The sequence below is a fragment of the Palaemon carinicauda genome, chromosome 15, assembly GCF_036898095.1.
Source record: "Palaemon carinicauda isolate YSFRI2023 chromosome 15, ASM3689809v2, whole genome shotgun sequence".
Taxonomy (NCBI): domain Eukaryota; kingdom Metazoa; phylum Arthropoda; class Malacostraca; order Decapoda; family Palaemonidae; genus Palaemon; species Palaemon carinicauda.
Genome location: NC_090739.1, coordinates 26,836,851 through 26,860,850, shown reverse-complemented (window position 1 = coordinate 26,860,850; position 24,000 = coordinate 26,836,851). Strand labels below are relative to the sequence as shown.

The 24,000-nt window shown below is 36.7% G+C and overlaps 1 protein-coding gene across 1 annotated transcript; it reads left to right on the top strand.

Annotated features, from left to right (window-relative positions):
* The first annotated feature begins 2,198 nt into the window (after positions 1-2,198).
* LOC137653910 (pupal cuticle protein Edg-84A-like) lies at positions 2,199-4,906 on the top strand. The gene is made up of 4 exons (XM_068387537.1): positions 2,199-2,204; positions 2,933-3,010; positions 3,985-4,164; positions 4,801-4,906. Exons 1-4 carry the CDS (start codon positions 2,199-2,201, stop codon positions 4,885-4,887), a joined length of 351 nt encoding a protein of 116 aa, XP_068243638.1. The 3' UTR covers positions 4,888-4,906.
* The last annotated feature ends 19,094 nt before the right edge of the window (positions 4,907-24,000 follow it).

Below are 24,000 nucleotides of genomic sequence, written 5' to 3'. Positions count from 1 at the left end.
TATAATTTGGCTATGATAAGCCTTTAAGGCGTATTTACCAATCAAGACAAAAATCTATCAATTTCTTCCGCTTTTCTGTTATTTTCAATTCGAGATGAAGAGAATAGAATAAAAAATAGAATCAAATAGGGAACGCTTTTTTCGGCTTTTTTCAATTCTTCTATTGTTCTTTGAGTATTCTTACTTTTCAGAAACGAATATGATAAATAGAAAAGTAGATTGGTCAATAAATAAAGGAAATTAAAAGTAGAAAGTAAACAGATATATGATTGAAGGAACCAATGCAGGAATAGGAAAACTGAAAAGATAAATAAATAAATAATTGAGCTAACTAGCATATCTGAATGCTGATTACTGATAAACATAATTACATAACCTGTTTTGCTTCCTAAATATTTCAGTGGTTTTAATTCGTTGTCCTCTTTGATTAAATATTAATGTTACAAATGTTTTGGCAATCTGATTTTCTCTCAACTTTAATAGCATCAAAATATTAATGATTACGTAAGAAATCTGATACAAATTATACATATTTTCCTTAGAATCGTTGCTTTTGTCTTGTCCATAGAACAGTGATCAAGTTTCAAGTCTCTCTCTCTCTCTCTCTCTCTCTCTCTCTCTCTCTCTCTCTCTCTCTCTCTCTCTCTCTCTACGAAATCTTTTAACCGATAAATATGCTTCTCTTAGTTTATTACGCTTAATATAATTTACATAAAAAAATTATAGGACTTTAGACCATTTTCATTTATTGGTCTTAGAATTCTCTCTCTCTCTCTCTCTCTCTCTCTCTCTCTCTCTCTCTCTCTCTCTCTCTCTCTCTCTCTCTCTCTCTCTCTCTCTCTCTCTCTTTTTACGAAAATATAATCTACATAAAAAATAATATGCCTTTAAACCCTTTTCATTTATTGGATTAAGAACTCTCTCTCTCTCTCTCTCTCTCTCTCTCTCTCTCTCTCTCTCTCTCTCTCTCTCTCTCTCTCTCTCTCTACGAAATCTCTTAACCGATAAATATGCTTCTCTTAGTTTATTATGATTAATATAATTTACATAAAAAAATAATATGCCTTTAAACCATTTTCATTTACTGGATTTAGAACTAACTTTCTCTCTCTCTCTCTCTCTCTCTCTCTCTCTCTCTCTCTCTCTCTCTCTCTCTCTCTCTCTCTCTCTCTCTCTCTCTCTCCTGCGTTCCCCATCTCAATTGTTCATAATTTACATAAGTAACATTGCAAGTTCTAAAAGCACTTCAGTGTTCTCCCATCTTCCATGGGTGTAAAAACAATTCATTTATCGCGCTGTATCATCTATTAATCCTACCGTTCTTTTACCTGAGTCCCCCACATCGTACCGTCTCCATACTTCCCCCCCCCCCCATATCAAAACAGCAACCATATTTTGCCCGTTTTTCCTCATAGCGACCTTCTGCCCCCAGAAACTTGGCCCATCAATTCTTTAAGCTCAAATTATGGGATGGTACAGATGTTCAATGTTCAATAATAAGCCGTTCAATTATAAGCGTGTTTGGTTTTTCTTACCTCATTTTATTTCTTTCAATTATTTTGATCAATTTGTGTATTTCCTGATTATGATTGGAATTAGAAACATCCGCGAAAAATAATCGAATAGCCTACTTGTAGTTTACGATTTCAGATAAATCTCACAAAAAGTACAATTTATAACATCAACAATAACAACAGCAACAACAATAACAACAACGAATGCAGCCGTTTATAGTCAACAGCAGGACAAAGGCCTCGGACATGTCCTTATTCATGTCTGGGATTTGGCCAGTTTTCATCACCACGCTTGCCACTGCGCATTGAGGATGGGAATCTTCAATTTGATCGCTCACAGCAAACCAACCTAGTATAGGTACAGATTTGCTGATCATGGCGATACACAAACCCTTACACCATCAGAAAAGGAAAGAGACTCCTAATTTCTCCAGTTGTCTGAACCAGAAGCAAAAGAATGAAAACAGGTCACTTGTATCAACACCCCGCGTATGGTAATGCAATTTGTGAAAAATGACTCATTATTACCGGCCGGATGCTACCCTCGAGAGATAGAGTGGCCTGGCCTTGCAAATATAGGGCTTGTTTTAGGGTATATAAGAGCCCACCTTCTCTAGATTAGAACATTCGCTCCAGTTCCCTCTTAGGAGTCACAACTACCAGTATCATCCTCACGAAAACAAAATGAAGGTAAATTAAACTACGAATTGGGTTCTTGTATAATATCTGCTTGGTATTAATCTATTTTCCCCTTCGATGAAATGCATTTTCATAACTTATTCATAACTAAATTAACATCTAGTGCGGTAGTGTATTTTGAATAAGAATTCCAAAATGGAGTTGTTTCAATATTATTATTCAGTTTTTCATAGAGAAGAATTTCTTTTTTTTTTCTTTATCTATTTAATACTGAGAAATGTTTATTTATCTCATGGAATTTTCTTGTCCTCTCTTTCTCTTTCACTATTTAAAAAAAAAAACTCCTTTTTTTGGTAAGACCTAGAGTTTTTTCACAAGATTATATGAAAAATTTAGTAAATATTCAAAATGTAATTTTAGCAATATTTAATAAATGGAAATAGATTTTAATCTAATGTTTTATTTGTGAATAAGGATTAGCATGGATTTATTCTTTTGTATTTCTTCACCCAGTGCGAGAGCAAAACTCAGTTAATATATCCTTTGGATATGATAATGATTTGATTTTGCAAATTTATTATTTTTTTGTCAGAGAATATAAACAAAACTAAGTACTGCACCTATATCATATACATTCCCCGTTTTCCTTTCCTTTCCAAGAAACTTAGTTTTATCTACTGAAGTTGAAAGAGAAGGATAAAGCAATAGTATTTTTCTAAATATTATATGAAATATTCATACAAGAATGAAGGTGAATAACATTCTTTCTTTTCCTCCAGGCTGTGATCTTCTTGTGTGTATTGGGTGTGTGTTTCTGCGCTCCCCAATTGGGTCAGCAAAGTGGACCTGAAGAGAAGGTATGTAGCCGACAGTTTATCTTCAGTTGTGATGTTTTCATCATTGCGCACAAACATAAACACACACACACACACACACACACATATATATATATATATATATATATATATATATATATATATATATATATATATATATATATATATATATATATATATAGAGTTAGATTCTTATTGACAGATGGTGGAATGATCTCGCTAGATTTTACAAATATTGAGATATCAGAGGAATGAGACAAAAGTTATTTTGGGTTTGAATTCATAAAGCATTGCCATATACATTATTATCAAAGTGTTATATTCAGTTATTTATAATTTTTCCATAAGTCTCAAATGCTACATTGAATAGCGCTGTTTTTCATTGTGATCAGCTGATATTACTAATAATCTGCAATTAATTATTCATAGGTACCGGGATTAAGGTGATTAAGAATACTTATTTTTTTTAGTCTAATGGATATTGTAAATCACCTTCCGTGGGACGTAATGATAGCAATAATATCATTAAAGTTGATCAAGCATAGTAATTATTTTCACTAATTCTAGATAATGAGATTTTGAAATGATTTTTATGAATAATTCTTTTTTTCTCATATCGTTATTTTCTGACGTTTTTCGAATAAATCTTCGACCTCGTCGCTAACTTTGATTTTTACTTTCTCCCAATATGGAACTAACTCATTACTTTCTTTACCTGACATTTTTCTTATGTTTTCCAGCTAACCTTCGAGCCCGAGGCTCAGTCAGTTCCTCTCATCAACCAACTCATTTTTCCCCTAATTATATTCTTCTTATGACTCATACAATTTTAAACATTTTATTGTGTACATTCCCATGACGATAACCATTTTATTTACTTATTTCTATTAATCTTATCGTGGCCGCCCCTCTAATAACAATTTTTTTTAAACTTTCATAATCAGAAGTAATTTTTTTCTACTCTAATATTTTCTTCTTCTTTATTAATTTCACAGCAACGTTACGACCCCTTCACATACAACTACATTGTGAACGACGACGAGAACACAGTTTACGCCACCCGTCAGGAGACGCAAGACGTCAACGGCGTCGTTCATGGCGAGTATTCTTGGGTGGCTCCAGATGGCGTTCGCTACACCACCACTTACACAGCCGATGCTGTTAATGGTTATAATGTGAGTTCGATTTTCTTACTACATTCTATACTTCTGGTAGGATTGCTTTTGATTTTCTATGTAGAATTGTAGTAGATAGTAGATAGATGTTTAAGCTGTTTACTGGGGAGGCTACTGCTGTGGTTGGGCACCACAGTGGGGGGTTGAGCTTGCCCGGCTGACGTTCTGATGAACATGTATACTGATGAAACCGAAACTGAAACCAGACACCATTACGTTTTTACCTTTAAACCTAATACATTTGTATGTTATAGTTTAAAGCAACTTTTAGGGTTAATCCTTATTCTATTTCTTTAGAATTTAATGAGTGTTGAAATCAAAATGTATCGTTAAATAATGTTATATTTTCTATTATGCAAATAGTTCATTCAAATATATTCCATAACTGTTTTTAAATCTGTGTGGGACAATTTTTTCTATCATTTTCTTTTACACTTTTAGATTCATAAACAATTCCTCCTGATTTAGCTAATGATATTTTATTATCATTTACATTTAAAAAAAAAAAAGTAAATTTATTTTTATTATGTTACTGTGTTCAATTTGTCATTGCACTCCGTGGTCTATTCTTTCACGCATTGTAGCGTTCCCTATAACTGACTGAATATTTATATATATTTTTTTTCTTTATCTCAGGCCATCACTAGACGAGAAAAGACGAATATCGAAATAAGGGTTCCAGTCCGCGCTCCAGCAGAACAACCTCAAGAAACTATCTTCTGAACAACTTTGTTAAGACTGTAAAGATAAGATTTCTAAATTTCCTTTCTTATTAAGCATTTCATTTTCAAATATCTGTTCTAAAATAAGAATGCGAAAAAGGTTATCAGCGTCAAAATTTCCTCTCATTTTTTTTTCAGATGTGATGTATTGAATAAAAAGAAATTATATCTCATTGCTATTTTTAAATGGAATTTTCTTTCTAATACAGGGTTTTGATAAAAAAACCTATCATTGAACTTTTCCTATTTTTTTTATATTGATCACGACTACTCTTTAAGGTGATATCTTTGACCAATGTCTAATTACTCAGATATAAATGAGAAAAAAAAGTTATATACTTTTTGGTTTTCACAAGGTGCTATTTATTCTAGATATTTAACAAGGTGTAAGTCATTATCTTGGTTATCCCTCATATACTCTTGGCAATGACATTAACATAAGCCAGAGACAAATGTGTTGTCAAACTATAGTATTATTATTATTATTATTATTATTATTATTAGTAGTAGTAGTAGTAGTAGTAGTATTTGCTAAGTTACAACTCCAGCAGGATGCTATAAGCCCAAGGGTTTCAACAGGGAAAATAGCCCAGTGAGAAGAGGAAATAAGGAAACACATAGAATAGTGTCTAAATATATCATTAAGCAAGAGCACTTAACCCAAGAGAATAGAAGACTATGGTACAGAGGCTATGGCGCTACCCAAGACAAGAGAACAATGATTTGATTTTGGAGTCTCCTTCTCCTAGAAGAGCTGATTACCATGGATAAAGAGTCTTTTCTATCCTTACCAAGAGGAATGTAGCCTCTGAACGATTACAGTGCAGTAGTTAAGCCCTTGAGCGAAGAAGAATTGTTTGGTAATCTCAGTGCTGTTTGGTGGATGAGGTCAGCGGAGAATGTGGAAAGGATGGGCCAGACTATTCGGTGTATGTGTAGGCAAAGAAAAAATGAGTCGTAACGACAGAGAGGGGCCCAATGTAGTACTGTCTAGCCAATCAAAGATTCCAATAAATTTATTTGTAGTATCTCAACGGATGGCTAGTGCCCTCGTCATCGTATCACCTACAATCTAGATATGCCTTTTTATGGTTTTAGTGGTTACGTGGTTTTAGTGTCGAAAGATTTTGCGATCTTGAATTTGCTAATTTTCTTGTCTTAATCTTCCCAAACTCCACTTTCCCACCTTTCCAACTCGAAATGTGATTCAGCATTAACCACGTCAAACCTAGGTGATATTCAAATAAACATAAATAATGACTCGGTGCCGATATCTAGTAAAGTTCAAGATCTAGGTGTATTTCTTGACTGTAACCTGTCTCTAAATGCCCAAATAAATAATTTAATAAAAACTGCTGGTTATCATCTAAGAAATATTTCGTTTATAAAAAAGTATCTGGACGAAAATTCTGTAAAGAAACTTGTGATAAACTGTGTTATTACCAGGATTGACTACTGTAACTCTATTACAATTTACCAAAAGTGCAACTTAAGAAATTACAAAACATAATAAACAGAGGAGCAAGACTGATAAAAGGTGTCCCACCTAGAGAAAGGATCACCCCTATACTAATCGATTTACACTGGCTGCCGGTTAAAGCGAGAATTGAATTTAAAATAAGTACAATAACCCACCAAGTTATCAGAACCGGGCGTCCAGAGTTGCTACATATTGCGCAGCCAACAAATCGTGTCGACACGAGAATAGTTAAAGATGGCTTCAAACTGTTGGAACCTAGATTTATGTCTACTTTAGGCTCCAGAGTCTTTAAGGATGCGGCCCTGAGACTATATAATAAGCTCCCACGAAACATTCGAATGATTGAAGACATTCAGGCTTTCAAGAGGAAACTGAAGACTCTTATTTCAACAGTCATACAACAGTGACGATTTAACAGTAAATGAACAATACGCGATATGAAACGTTAAATACTCTGAACGAACAATGTAAAACGATAGTGGAGGTCCTGTAGAGAGTGGGGTTCCCCTGCTGTAAGCAGCCATCAAAGTAAAAGTAAGTAAACCTTCAATCATTTATGACCGATCATCTAACGCAATAATCCGGTATTATCGTTTACAACCAAATCCTCGTTGAATTAATCTGTTGTCGATGGAATCATATTTGTATATGTTTGATATTAAATATTGTTATTCTGTCAAGACAATTTCTATAGATATTTCTATAAATTAACCTTTTAATACAGTAACGTATTGATATTTTCTGACGATTTCCCAACAAATCTTCGACCCTGTCACCTATGACTATAGTTTTTACCTTCTTCCAATAGTTATCTGGTATTATTACTTTATTTGATATAAATTTTCTTAAATCATTCCAGTGAACTCTCGATACCAAGACTCAGTCATTCCTCTCGTCAACCAACTTATTTTTTCACCCCATTATATCATTTTATTATAATCTACCATAATTTTTTTTTTTTAAAAAGGCTTTCAATAACATTCTTCTCTACTCATATCCATATTTCTAAACTATCGTTATGATTTACGAAAAGAATGATATTCTTTACTAGGAAATGGCTTCAGAACACATTCTGATTACGCCATTTCCTTTACCTGTTTTGTGATTGATTGATTGATTATGATGTTATCTGGCATCCTGATATAACTTGTTTTGCGAAGGTAATGTTAAATTGTCTGTCTAGATCTAGACGAACTATAGAATATTTCTTTGCTTGTTGGTTTTAATCGAAGGTAACCTTGCGAGGCTTTTTTAAACAATCCATATAATTATAATTATTTGTACTAATAGAACAGACTTCCTAATTGTTAACAATATATCATCAATAATTTAAAGTTTGAGTCAAATCTATTTTTCTTAATTCATAAGCTTATTATAATTTCTAAACCATTTTCTGTATATATCTTATTTTAGTTTTTTACCAAGTTCAGAAATCGTTAGTTAGGTTTTATGCTTCAACTGGTTCAAGAGTCAATTACTTAAATATTCAAACAATTCATTTGATAAAGTAATCGGCGATTTAATAATAATAATAATAAGAAGAAGAAGAATAAGAATAATGATAATAATACAACAACAACAACAACAACAACAAATAATAAAAAAAAAATCTAAAAAGAAAGTAACTGATCATGAACGGGTAGTTATTGACCTTAGATATTAAATCACTAGCATATATACCTACGAGGTACCCCACATCGCTTCCCTGCGGAGGATTCCAAAGGCGGAATACAAGACCTTTGCCGCGTGTCGATCATTAGAGCAGAATTGGATTGAATGGGTCTTTAGCCTTTGAGGTTAAGAAATGGAATATAGCGGGTTATCTTTCTTGATAGTCAGGTAATGTACGCAGAGTAGGAAATATGGTTATTCTTTCTCGATTTTCTCCCTATATATATATATATATATATATATATATATATATATATATATGTATATATATATGTATATACATATATATATTTTATATATATAAACATATATATACAAGTATATATATAAATATATATATATATTTATATATATATATATATATATATATATGAAATATAGGCTATACAATATATATATATATATATATATATATATATATATATATATATATATATATATGAAATATAGGCTATACAATATATATATATATATATATATATATATATGTATATATATATATATATATATATATATATATATACACACACACATTACATATCGTTATATTCTGAAGCGTTTTAAATTGTTTTAAAATTACGGTCATCAGCAATAAATTTATTTGTATGTTTTTCCTTTTTATATACTACACATTTCTTAAAACTAAAAATATGAAAAATGATCAAACGGTATAAAATTATCTATAGCAAGTTTTCTCGACCGAACACCTCCCGAGGGAAATTAGAAATAGGGCAGAGCAAAATCTGATATGAGGGGATTACTTTCCCAACTCTCTGTATTACTTCAGGGTATGACAGTTTTAAAGCCAGTGATTACCTGTATTTTAAATAAAGATGAATTATTGCTATCATATTCCTGTAGTCTGATTTATGTAATCGAACTGTAAGGATACGCTAAGGAAAAATACATAATTTAAGACAATATGATTTTTAAAATATTGATAAGTATTATAGAATTCTGTTTATCCAATTACATATAACAATTCTGATCAACAGATTCCTTTTGATAATTTCTAAGAAATATCTCTTGAAAAAAATTTCTTATAAATAATTGAACTGGAGAATGAGGCTTTGATGTAACATATTTTACGCGTAAATTACTCCATTATAGAGTAATTATTGTTATCTAGCCAGCGACCATGTCACCATCTAAAGAGAAAGTATACAAACTACAAACAACCGCTGTGCAAGTTTTTCTAATCGAAGTTCCATTTTTTGCACCTGTCAAAATCTCCGGTGGTTCGATGATGTTTTATACAGCGATAAGTAGGGCGTGGTCGGTTGGACGGGGAATGTTTTGTCTTTTACTGTTCTACAGGGCAAATTGATAGCTGGATCCTATAAGAGTACTTGCTAGGAACTCTGAGATTGTTACCAGAACGTTTGAGAGCGCTATCGGTACCCCTTCAAGAGCGCTAACAGTACCTCTGATAGTTCAACCAGATATTCAAAGAATGGTACCAGGTCCTCTCAGAGCTCTTCTAAGATCTGTAGGAATCCTACCAGGTGTGTAAAATGACTAATAGGAATGATATCTATCATGTGTTCTTGTAACGTTGACTACATTAGACACTCTGCTTTTGATTGGTATATCAGATATATATATATATATATATATATATATATATATATATATATATATATATATATATATATATATATATATATATATATATGTAGTGTTTATATATGTATGTTTGCATATGATATGTCTGTAGGGTTTTAAACTTCTCTGGGGTATATCAAATATGCACCTATATATACAACTTTAACTCGAGGGAAAGTTCCATCAACAGTAATGAATTAATCTGACGTTCATTATCTAAACTTTTGCGCATAATTCATCATTTCTCTCATAATTTTTAAGCCTGAAAAATTATTTATCAGCTTTGAATTACGGAAAGGAATGTAGCCTACGGTCACTCTTGATAATATTATCTTACTGTACACACGCATCAAGTGCGTATACGCTTGCTCAATTACTTACATATCTATCTTCCTTCTATCTGTAACTTTTATATATCTATATATATATATATATATATATATATATATATATATATATATATATATATATATATATATATATATATATAAATATATATAGATATATAAATAAATAAATATATGAATATATACACCCATATATATATAAATGGATATATATATATATATATATATATATATATATATATATATATATAAATGAATATATATATATATATATATATATATATATATATATATATATATATATATACATATATATATATATATATGTATATATAAATGGATATATATATATATATATATATATATATATATATATATATATATATATACATACAGTATATATAAATTTGTGTGGTGTATATGAGTGCATCTCAATGGGTATCTGTGCGTACTATTGCACACGCTGCTTGATAACACTTATGAACTATTCGTATTTTTGTGGATATTTATCGCGATAACCTTTGAAGGTGATATCTTCGACTAATATAAGTCAATACAAATAAAGAAATGGTACACCTCGTTCCTTTTTACAAGATGCCATTCATCTTAAACATTTTACTAGTTGTAAGTCATTTTCCTGTGTTTCACTTATGCACAACATTAACATAAACATATCGGTCGGTTTTTAAACAATCTTGTTATGCCTTTTTATATTTTGTCGTTACGTGATTTTACCGTCGAAATATTTTGTTATCTTTGAATGTGCAAGTTTTCTTGTCTTAGTCTCCCCAAACCGCTTTGTCCTACTTCTTCAACTTGAGATTTGATCGAGCAGAATCCACATCAGACCATCAATCATTTATGACCAATCATCTAATAATCCCATTTTGTCGTCTACAGAGAAATCCTCATTGAATTAATCAAATATCGATGGATTCTTTTTTTGTATATTTTTTCTTTATTAAATCTGGTCAATCTTTCAAGACAATTTCTCTAGATATTTATATACTAAACATTTGATAACATACTTTTTAAACTCTTTATATTCTACTATGAACAAATATTCTTTAACGAAAAATAAAGATTATCCGTAAATTTCCTCGTTAATCATATTCATATACTTAAAGTATCATTATGAATTGTGAAGAATGATTTTCTTTACTACGAAAGGGCTTTAGGACATTTTCTGTATACCCAATCTCCCTCACTTATTTTGTGAAGGTAACGTTAGTTTACATAAAAAGTTCTCTTGCTAATTGGTTTTAACCGAAGGTAATTTAAACATCTTTTCCATGCAATCCATAGACTTTCAGTAAATTTTTCAAATAAAGCAGAATTCCTAATTGTTAACAATAATACCATTTAATAACTAAAATTATGAGTCAAATATCTTTTTCTTAATTCGTAAGCTAATTATAATTTCTAAACGATATTCTGTATCAATCTTATTTTAAATTTTACTTAGTTCAAAAATCATTAATTAGTTTTTTCATGCTTTAACTGGTTCGATTCAATTACTTAAATATTTAAACAATTGATTTGATAAAGGAATCGAAGTTTTAATGACCGTCGTATATTCCAATAATAATAATAATAGTAATAATAACAATAATAATAGTAATAATAACAACAATAATAGCAGCAACAACAAAAACAACAACAACAACAATAACAACAGCAGGAAAGAATGAAAAATGTATAAAAAGAAAGTAACCGAGAAAGAAGCGATCGTTAGTGACATTGTACAATAAATTACCAGTATTTACTGCATACCTAAAATCTCTACCAAGACTTACGAGGTACCCCACATCGTATCCCTACGGAGGATTCTAAAGGCGGAATACAAGACCTTTGCCCCGTGTCGATCATTAGTACAGTACTGGATTGAATGGGTCTTTGGCTTTTGAGGTTAAGTAATGGAATATAGCGGGTTATCTGCCATGATATTCAGATAATATACGCTGATAAGGTAAAACGTCTCCCGTGGGAAAATGTACAAAGAGAGTTATTCCTTCTCGATTTTCCTCCCTATATATATATATATATATATATATATATATATATATATATATATATATATATATATATATAATATATATATAGATACATATATATGCATATATATAAATATATATATATATATATATATATATATAGAGACATATATATATATGTGTGTGTGTGTGTGTATGCGTGTGTAAATGAATATATATATATATATATATATATATATATATATATATATATATATATATATATATGTGTGTGTGTGTGTGTGTGTGTGTGTGCGTGTTAACATATATATATATATATATATATATATTTATATATGGATATATATATATATATATATATATGTGTGTGTGTGTGTGTGTGTGTGTGTGTATGTAAATATATATACTACGTATCCTTTTAATTTGAAACGTTTTCAAATGATTTAAAATTATGGTCTTCAGCAATGAGTTTATGTGTATGTTTTTCCTTCTTTAGTATTGCACATATCTCAAAAATAGAAATATGAAAAAATTAGCAAATGGTATAAAATTATCTATAACAAGTTTTCTCGACCGAACACCTCCCGAGGGAAATTAGAAGAAGGGCGGAGCAAAATCTGATATGAGGGGATTACTTTTCTAACGCTTAGGATTATGTGACGGGCCGAGAGAGGAGTTGTGAACTCAAAAGTAGGATGCAATCAACTGAGTTTTATTAAGGAACATTCTTCTTTATATACAAAACCTCAAGGCAACAGGACATAACATGTTCGAGAGACAGACAATGTTCAGAGCAAAACCGGAGACATAATCATTCAGGTTCTTTTTAGTGCGAGGGAAGAGCGCAGATACAAGCATAATATATACAAAATAATTATGTACAATTATGTGACACACGGTTGGTACATGGCTCCCCCCCCCCCCTAAAAATGACATACTGTACATGTTAAATAGGGCGCCCTGATCTAGAGAGGCGAACTGTAGGCGGGTCATCTGGCATAAGATAAGCAGGTTTTAGACGATCAATGGAGACCCAGTCTTCTTTGCCCTGAATGTTTAGTAGGAATTCTTTCGGACTGCGTTGGATCACAAGGAAAGGGCCCGTGTAAGGGGGCGTTAGTGGTGGCTTGCTAGTGTCGTTGCGCAGGAAGACGTGCGTTGCAGAGTGCAAGTCCGTTGGTATGTGATGCTTCGCTGGGGGCTTGTAAGTCTGGCGGCACGGAGTAAATTTTCCTACGACGTGACGTATGCGCTGGAGATCGTCGGAGGAGGTTGTAGAAGGAAAAAATTCGGCAGGGACGACCAACGGGTCGCCATACACCATTTCAGCTGCCGAGACGTCGAAGGCGTCTTTAGGAGTGGTCCTTAGTCCCAGGAGGACCCAGGGAAGTTGAGTAAACCAGTTGCAATCCTTGCAGCGGGACATCAAAGCTGCTTTGAGGGTGCGATGAAAACGTTCAACCATTCCATTGGCAGCGGGGTTGTAGGCCGTTGTCTGATGTAGGGTGATGCCCAGGAGATTCGCTAATGACGTCCACAATTGAGAGGTGAAAGTGGTTCCCCTGTCAGAAGTAATATGCTCAGGGATACCGAATCTTGAAATCCATCCAGAGAGTAAGGCAGATGTACATGAGGCGGACGTTGCAGTTTCCATGGGAAAGGCTTCAGGCCAACGAGTGGAGCGGTCGATGACGGTAAACCGATAATGATGTCCTTGTGATGTGGGTAGGGGGCCTACAACGTCGACGTAAATGTGTGCGAAACGACGCTGAGGTTGAGGAAAGGTGCCCACTCCTGAATCCGTGTGTCGATGTACTTTGGAAGTTTGGCAAGAAGTACAGGCGCGGACCCAATCCTTAGCATCCTTAGAAATGCCGTGCCAAATGAACTTTGCCTTTAGCAGCTGTGCAGTAGAACGGCACGAGGGATGTGAAAGGCCGTGAATGAAATCAAACACCTGTCGGCGCATGGGAGCAGGAATCCAAGGTCGCGGTCTACCAGTACTGACGTCACAGAGGAGGGTGGTGTTGGAGTCTTCGAGGGGAAAATCTTCCCAACGGAGGGATGTGCAGGATGTCCTACAAGCTTGATACTCTGGATCCTGTTGTTGGGCTTCAGCCAGGGCGTTGTAATCCAATCCCAGTTGAACGGCAGCCAGCGTATTTCTTGACAGGGCATCGGCAACGGGATTCATTTTCCCAGGGCCGTATTAGAGGGTGCAATTGTATTCAGCCACGGCGGAGAGATGTCGGCGTTGACGGGCGGACCAGGCGTCAGACTGTCGAGTGAAGGCGTGCACCAGAGGCATGTGGTCTGTGTGAATGACGAAGGGCGTACCTTCTAAGAAATGGCGAAAGTGACGGACAGCCAAGTGCACCGCCAGCAATTCTCGATCGAAGGTAGAATAACCCGATTCTGCCTTGGACAGTTTTCTGCTGAAGAAGGCCAATGGGCGGGGCGAGCCTTTGACCACCTGCTCGAGTACTGCACCAATAGCGACGTCGCTGGCATCGGTGGAGAGAAGGAGAGGGGCGTGTGGGATAGGAAAAGTGAGAGCCGCAGCAGTTGATAGGGCCTTCTTTGCATTGCAGAAGGCTGCTTCTTGAAGGGGACCCCACTGCAGGTCCTTTGGCTTGCCCTTGAGGGAGGCGTAGAGGGGAGCAAGAGTGGCGGCAATGGCTGGCAGAAAACGGTGATAATAGTTGATCATGCCCAAGAATTCCTGCAGAGCTTTGACGGTCGAGGGCGCGGGGAAGTTCTGAACGGCTGCTACCTTCTCAGGGAGGGGATGGACTCCTTCAGGAGTGATACGGTGCCCTAAGAACGACACTTCGTTGGCGCCAAAGGTACACTTGTCGTACCGGACTACAAGGCCGTTTTGTTGCAGGCGGTCGAGCACGATGCGCAGGTGACGGAGGTGTTCCTCTTTTGAGGAGGAGAACACAAGTATGTCGTCCACATAACATACACAGAAAGGGAGGTCCCCTAAGATGCCATCCATGAGACGTTGAAACGTTGCCCCAGCATTACGAAGGCCAAAACAGGAGTAATTGAAGGTGTATGTACCAAACGGAGTGGTGATGGCGGTCTTGGGGATGTCTTCTGGGTTCATAGGCACCTGATAATACCCCTTCAGGAGGTTGAGCGTAGAGAAAACCTTCGCTTTGTGCAGGTAGGAGGTCACATCGGCAATGTTTGGGAGGGGGTAGTGATCCGGTTCTGTTTGCATGTTCAGGCGCCTGTAATCCCCGCACGGACGGAGGGAGCCGTCTTTTTTCAGAACGATGTGTAAGGGTGACGACCATGGGCTGGAGGCCTTTTGGCAAAGGCCCATTTTCTCCATTTCGGCGAACGTCTGTTTGGCGGCTTCCAATCGTTCCGGTGCCAGACGTCTGAATTTTGCGAAGACTGGGGGTCCCGTCATCTTGATATGGTGATAAATACCGTGCTTGGCAGGAACCGTGGGCGTTTGGCGAAGTTCTGGACGGAAAACTTCCGGGTACGACGTGAGGAGGTGGACGTAGGCATCCGTGGGTGCGCTGATGTGGAGAGTGAGGTTAGAGGGGGCGGGTTGAAGAGGTGTCGACAAGTACGAGTCTGCGTTGACCAATCGTCGGTGGGCGACATCGACCAGAAGGTGGAAATGAGAGAGGAAATCCGCACCGAGGATTAGCATTATGACGTCAGCAACGAGAAACTTCCAATTGAATTTACCGTTTCCGAACGATAATGTGAGGTTCTCGTAACCGTAGGTGGGTATCGCAGATCCGTTGGCAGCTACCAAGCGGACGTCGGCAGATGTAGACAGACTACGTCGTGCCTTGAAGAGTTTCCTTGGCAAAAGAGAACGACAAGCACCCGTGTCTACCAAAAATCCCACGCCCGTTCCTGCATCCTGTAAAAAGAAAAGATTAGAAACATGGAAGGCCACCGCCACAAGCGATGGCCTACTTACACGTTTTTTGGCCACTGACAATCCTTGGCACATTTCTTCGCGGTTGCCCCGAATCTGAAGTGGTAGTAGCAAAACTGCGGCGGATGGGAGGTAGTAAGTGGCTGTAGAAGTCGTTCGTTGGGGCGCGAGCGATTGGTGGGTGGTGGGCGGATTTGTCGCCGCTTCGGCACGTCACGGGGTAGGTGTGTATGTCCTACGGCATTCATGTCAGCTTCGGTTGACGTTGAATAGGCATCCTCGTCGTCAGGGGTGGAGGCGTTGATGGAGGTCTTGAAGTGGCTGTCCATAAGGGCGTCGGCTTTGGTCATCAAGTCCTTTATGGGTAAACTATCGACATCGGGTATGGCAGCGCGTACAGGTTCGGGTGCCAAACGTCTGAATTTTGCGAAGACTGGGGGTCCCGTTGTCTTGATATGGTGATAAATACCGTGCTTGGCAGGAGCCGTGGGCGTGTGTTTAGTGAAGTTTTGGACGGAAAACCTCCGGTACGACGTGAGGAGGTGGTTGTAGGAATCTGTGGGTGCGCTGATGTGGAGAGCGAGGTTGGAGGGGGCGGGTCGAAGAGGTGTCGACAAGTATGAGTCTGCGTTGACCAATCGTCGGTGGTCGACATTGACCAAAAGGTGGAAATGAGAGAGGAAATCCACACCGAGTTTTGGCAATGTGACGTCAGCAATGAGAAACTTCCAATCAAATTTACCGTTTCCAAACGATAATGAGTGGTTCTCGTAACCGTAGGTGGGTATCGCAGATCCATTGGCAGCTACCAGGCAGACGTCGGCAGACATAGACAGAATATGTCGTGTCCTGAAGAGTTCCCTTGGCAAAAGAGAACGACAAGCACCTGTGTCTACCAAAAATCGCACGCCCGTTACTGCATCATGTAAAAAGAAAAGATTAGAAACACGGAAGGCCACCGCCATGAGCGATGGCCTATTAACACGTTTTTTGGCCACTGACAATCCTTGGCACATTTTTTCACAGCTGTCCCGAATCTGTTGTGGTAGTAGCAAAACTGCGGCCGATGGGAGGCAGTGGTAGGTGGTGGATGGCTTTGTCGCCGCTTCGGCACGTCACAGGGTAGGCGTGTATGTCCTACGGTATTCACGTCAGCTTCGGTTGACGTTGAATAGGCGTCCTCTTTGTCTGGAGTGGAGGCGTTGATGGAGGTCTTGAAGGTTGTGAAGTGGCTGTCCATAAGGGCGGCAGCTTTGGTCATCATGTCCTTTATGTGTAAACTATCGACATCGGGTATGGCAGCGCATACAGATTCCGGTAAACGGCGTATCCAAAGGGCACGAAGTAGGTTCACCTCACGAGGAGAGCCGTCTGCGGCAGGTTGAAGGTAAGCGATACTGGTCATTTCCCTGAGGGCAAGCGAAGCCCTTTGGTCCCCCAACGGTTGTTGCGAGAGCTGAAAAATCTTTGCTATACGGGCGGCTGGCGACGGTGAGTACTGCTGCAGAAGGTATGTTTTGAGGGCGTCATACGCTATTGGGGTGTCTCCTTGTTCACAAAGCCAGTCGGATATTTCTGGGAAGGTGTCCTCGGGTATCGCCGCGAGAACATAATCCGCTTTGGTGGTCGAGCGAGTCACGCCCCTGATACGAAACTGGACTTCTGAGCGCTGAAACCAAGCAAACGCTTCTCCGCTGGCGAACGGTGAAAGTTTCAATGGGGCGGCCGCAGCGCCAACTGCTGTAGTAGAGTCCGTCTCCGTCATAGTACTAACAATGGAGGGGCGAGTGAGGTGGGGGTGGAAGGCAGTGGGAGCGAGTCGACTTCCGGGGTCACCAATGTGACGGGACGAGAGAGGAGTTGTGAACTCAAAGGCAGGATGCAATCAACTGAGTTTTATTAAGGAACATTCTTCTTTATATACAAAACCTCAAGGCAACAGGACATAACATGTTCGAGAGACAGACAATGTTCAGAGCAAAACCGGAGACATGATCATTCAGGTTCTTTTTAGTGCGAGGGAAGAGATCAGATACAAGCATAATATATACAAAATAATTATGTACAATTGTGTGACACACGGTTGGTACAATTACGTTTGGGTATGACAGATTCAAGGTCAGCGATTACCTGTATTTTGAATAAAGATGATTCATTGCTATCATATTCATGTATTCCTTATTATGTAATCGAATTGTAAGGATACGCTAGGAAAAAATATATAATTCAAGACTCAATATAGTTTTAAAATATAGATAAGTATAAATGAATTAAGTTTAGCCAATCATTTAATTTTCAAGTAATGCCAACAGAATGACAACTCGAAAGGAAAGGCATTTAAAAAATTAATTTAATTTATATCATATTGCACAGGTTGCTAAAACATCATAACAATTCTGATCAACAAATTCCTTTTATTAACGTCTGAGAAATATTTGTTGAAAACAAAATTCTTAAAAATGATTGAACTGGAGAATAAGGCTTGATATAACGTATTTTACGCGTAAATTACTCCATTATAGAGTAATCATTCTTATCTATCCAACTACTATGTCGCTATCTAATGAGAAAGTATACAAACTACAAACAACCGCTGTGCAAGTTTTCCTTATCGGAGTTCCATTTTTTGCACTTGTCAAAATCTCCGGTGGTTCGATGATGTTTTATACGGAGATAAGTAGGGCGTGGTCGGTTGGACGGGGAATGTTTTGTCTTTTGCTGTTCTGTAGGGCAGATTGATAGCTGGATTCTATAAGAGTACTTGCTAGGAACTCTGAGATTGTTACCAGAACGTTTGAGAACGCAATCAGGACCCCCTGAGAGCGCTTATCAGGACCTCTGTGAACACTACCAAGCCAATCACGAGCGCTCGCAGTACCTCTGAGAGTTCTACCAGATTCTCAAAGACTGGTACCGGGTGCTGTCAGATCGATACCAGGACCTCTGGAAATCCTACCAGTTGTGTAAAATAACGGATAGAAAGGATATCTATTAAGTTATGTTTACTCGTAACGTTGACTAAATCGGAGAGTCGGCTGAGGACTATGAAGCCTGAAGTAGGAGATGAGGAATAGAGAAGTATTCATTTAAAAGCTCAAGATAGAGACGACTGACGAAATATAGCTGAGGCTCTTTAAGTCTATAGGCGTAGGAGGAGATGATTATGATATATATATATATATATATATATATATATATATATATATATATATATATATATATACTGTATATATATATATATATATATATATATATATATATATATATATATATATATATATATATATATATGTAAAATAATCTTTATAATGCCACATAAGGACTTTTTTTCATTTATCAAGTTAGGATTTACAAATACTTTGTAAATATTCAAAATCTCCAGTATTCTCTCTCTCTCTCTCTCTCTCTCTCTCTCTCTCTCTCTCTCTCTCTCTCTCTCTCTCTCTCTCTCTCTCTCTCTACGAGGCTAATGTACCGGTTACAAGAAAAACTTTCTCCCCATTTGTATGGCTTTCTTCCACAGAGGAGTACTCATCACTGTTTAGCTGAACTCTACTCCCGATTGTCCTCCAACAGTGTAGTTGCCTTCCTTGACCTCAAAAGTGCTTTTAATATAGCCAACAGGGATATAATTCTTGATCAGCCTGTCGAATTTGGTGTCAGAGGAAACCTTCTGAAGTGGATAAACAGCTATCTCAGTAACAGAAATCCGTGTTTTCTTTAAGGGTGCATGTAGCTCCTATGGAAATTTTGAGCTTGGCACTCCTCAGGGCGGTGTATCGAGCCCATTTCTTTTTAATATACTTATGCACCGTGTACTGTCTCTCCTCCCTGCTATCCCTGGAACCACTGTAACCTGCTATGCTGATGATGTCTACATCCACTCCACTACCCCTCGAGACCTTCAGCGTGTCCGTCAAGACTTCTACAGGTCCTGTACCTCCTGTGGCCTCATACTCTCTCCAGAAAAAAACAGAATCTTCTCTGCGCGGAATCTCCGATACCTGTTTTAATTCAATTACCCAGACAGGCGTTACAACCTCTAGAACTGTTACAAAATATAGTAATGAGGTTTTTCCTAGGATGCCCTCCTTCCACTCGTATAGTCACCATGCAGACCGAACTCATGTTACCTCCATTAATAGAGAGAATTTATGCCAATGTAACTTTGTTTTCTGTTAAATGTCTACACTCTCCACAATTTACTCCAAACTTCTCTGCTGTCCTCAGAGCATCACTTGACGAAGATGCACCAAGACTTCAACTCCGGCCCGGCGGCCATAACCTAGTTAGGGCAGTATTTGAAACTCTTCGACACCTTGATATCGGTGTACCTGAGCAAGCAGTCATCCAAGCTTTGCCACCATGGCGGGTTCCTATTCCTGCTGTCACTTTCACACCAACCTCTAATGATGCCCATACCAGTCTACAGAAGCAGCTGGTTTTGGAAACAATATCCAAAGTGTCAATTTCAGTTCCTGCAGAACACCACATCTACGTTGACGGCTCAGTGCAGGCAGATGGAAGTGCAGCATGTGCCATGTTCTCTCCCACTTTAGAATCTCCTGAGGGTGGGTGGCATGATCGCAGGTTGCCAAACTCATCCAGTTCTACTTATTGTTAACTTCAAGGTATATGGGATGCAGTAACTCTACTTGTTAGAAGAAATGTGAATGGATTGGTGAGTTGTGACTCCAATCTGCACTCCAGGCACTGACATCATCTAGGCCCAGCTGTGGCCGTGTTGTGCGAGACATATTGTGTCAACTCACTGCTGCTTACAATGCCTCACTTGTCTTATCCTTCATGTGGATGCCCTCCCATATTGGGCTTGCTGGGAATGACATGGTGGACAGTCTTGCTAAAGCTGCCCGCACGCTGGACCTTGATGACAGAAATGTTGAGCCCTCACTTCACTGCCTTAAACATAGAATATATTCAGCAGCTTTTGCCCCTACAGTACAGCGTAGGAATGCAGAGAGGGACACTAGTGTTTCCATACAACATCATGATAACTTTCTGCAGAGCCCTCACAAGTACTGGCGACGTGGACTTATGGTATGTAGGCATAATGTCGTAAGTGCCAGGATAAGGTTGGAATATCGTCCTGTGTGGGAGGTGGGACAGACACTAGATATACCACACTACACCTCATGTAAACTGTGTAACCTTGCTAATGCCAATAACCTTGAACACTACTGCCTTTATTGCCCCACTGTCAGGAATCTGTTACCTCAAGGACAAAATTTACTTCAAACCTGCCAATATTTACTCAAAGATGGCCACCTAGACGTAATTTTGACTCGTCATCCCCACTTTGGTGGCTGCTAAACTGTCTGTTCCATTTGTGATAATGGAATACGATCTCATATATGTTATTTTTGTAACTGATATACTGATGATTCAATGCTGTATTTTTTTTCTGTTGATTTCTGATGTACTGTATGTAACTGCTAATATGTAACTTTGTTTGACGTATTTGGGCGTAATAAATTTATTAAATAATATCTCTCTCTCTCTCTCTCTCTCTCTCTCTCTCTCTCTCTCTCTCTCTCTCTCTCTCTCTCTCTCTCTCTCTGGATTCCACATCTCAATTGGTCGTGATTTACATACATAACATTGCAATTTATAAAAGCATTTCTGTGTTCTCGCATCTTCCATACGTATATAAATAATTTATTGATCACAGTATATTATCTATCAATCACATCGTCCTTTTGTTAAAGTTTTCTTTTTGTAGTCTTCGGAGTCCCCCACATCGTACCGTCCATATCAAGACAGCAACCATATTTTGTCCATTTTTCCTCATAGCGACCTTCTGTCCCAAAAACTTGGCCTTAAATATCTTCAAGCTAGAATTTTATGGATGTATTTCTTGATTATAAAATGAATCCTAAACCTCCAAGAAAAATAATTGTAATCTAAGATTTCTGATAAATCTCACAAAAAGTACAATCTATAAAGAAAATCTTCCAGATGTCCTAACGAGAATAAAAAGAATGAAAACAGGTTACTTAATCAACACCTCACGTATGGTAATGCAACTTGTAAGAAAGGACTCATTACTACCGTCCGTATGCTACCCTCGAGAGATAGAATGGCCTTGCCTTCCAAGTATAGTGCTTGTTCTAGGGTATATAAGAGCCCACCTTCTCTTCATTAGAACACTTGCTCCAGTTCCCTCTTAGGAGTCACAACTGCTCGTATCATCCACACAAAAGCAAAATGAAGGTAAATTAAACTGTTACTCCATAGTTTCCTGTATATTATCTATTAATCGCTCTTTTCTCCTTCGATGTAGAGAGTATAGGGTACCCCTCCTGTAAGGGACAAGAAAAACCTTCTTTAGAATAAATATAAAAAAGATTAAATATATTTTTAATAAGAATTCCAATGTGTAGTTTTTTTTAGTATTATTATTCTATTATTCATCTTTTCCTAGAGAAGAATTCCTTCATATTTTTAATTATATATTCAATTTTAACGATTATCTATTTACCTTACGGAATTTTCTTGTTTCATTCTAGTCTGTCAGTATTTCATTTTTTTTTTATAAAATGCAGAATTTATCCCCTGGAGATATGATAAAAAAAAAAGTGGTAAATTTTTAAAAGGTAATTTTATCCAAATTCGACAAATGGAGATTTTGAACTGTAACAAATCATTTATCTCAATGGATTTTAATCAAATGCTATATATGCTCTTAAGGATTATCGTGAATCTGCCCTTATGTATTACTTCCCCCAGTAAGAGAGCAGAAATCAGTTGATATATACTTTGGATATGATGATAATTCGGTGTTGTAAATTCATGAATCCCTGATAATAATAAGAGAATTAAGTATTGCACCGATTTCATATATATTTCCGTTCTTCCTTCCCTTTCCAAATCCTTAATTTTATCCACCATAATAAGAATTATTTGAACAGATATATAGAGGATAATACAATACTCATCCAGAAGTTGAAAGAAAGGGGTAAAACAATAGTATTTTGCCAAACAATATTTGAAATATTCACACAAGAGTAAAGATGAATATCATTCTTCCTTTTCCTCCAGGCTGTGATCTTCTTGTGTGTATTGGGTGTGTGCTTCTGCGCTCCCCAATTGGGTCAGCAAAGTGGACCTGAAGAGAAGGTATGTAACTGTCAGTTGATCTTCAATTTTTTTATGTTTTCAACGTTGCACATATACACACAAACAGACACACATTCACACACGCACACACACACACACACACACATATATATATATATATATATATATACATGTATATATATATATATATATTTACATATATATATATATATATATATATATATATATACGTATATATATATATATATATATATATATATATATATATATATATATGTTTAGATATGGATATAAGTATATAGAAATATCTGTCTATCTATCTATCTATCTACCTATCTATCTATCAACAGATAAATAGACAGATACACGCATATACCAGCACTGAGAAATGATCTAGTTAGATTTTACAATGCCATTCCCTTGAACCGTAATTGTGATTATCAAGTAAACGAGACAAAGGTTATTTTGAGTTTGAATTCACAAAGCATTGGGATCTAATTTATTATTCAGATGTTATATTCAGTTATTAATAGTTTTCATACAATTCTCAAATTCCAGATGGAATAACTCTGTCATTAACTTTTCAAAGGATCTGTAATTAATTGATTATCTATATGTATCGAGATTAAGATTATCAAGAATGCTTGTTCAATTATTTCCTTGTACTCATGGATATTGTACTGTAAATCGCCTTCCGTGGGACATAGTGATATCAATAGATCATTACAGTCTATCAAACAGGGTGGTTTAATAATCATTATTTTAACTAATGTTTGATAATGGGATTTTCCAATGATTGATCAACATTGATTTTTTTTCTCATGCCGATATTTTCGGAAGATTCTCGAAAAACCTTTAGGATTTACCTTCTCCAATATCCAACCAATTTCTTTCTTTAACTGTAATTTTCTTATTTTTTTCCATTGATCTTCTGAGCCCGAAACTCAATCAGTTCATCCCATCAGCCAACTCATTTTTTCACCTAATTATATTCTTATTATGCCAC

Coding starts and splice junctions, on each gene's coding strand:
- LOC137653910 (XM_068387537.1), top strand. Junction 3,011..3,984: donor AAAGTGGACCTGAAGAGAAG/GTATGTAGCCGA, acceptor TTAATTTCACAG/CAACGTTACGACCCCTTCAC. Junction 4,165..4,800: donor ATGCTGTTAATGGTTATAAT/GTGAGTTCGATT, acceptor TCTTTATCTCAG/GCCATCACTAGACGAGAAAA.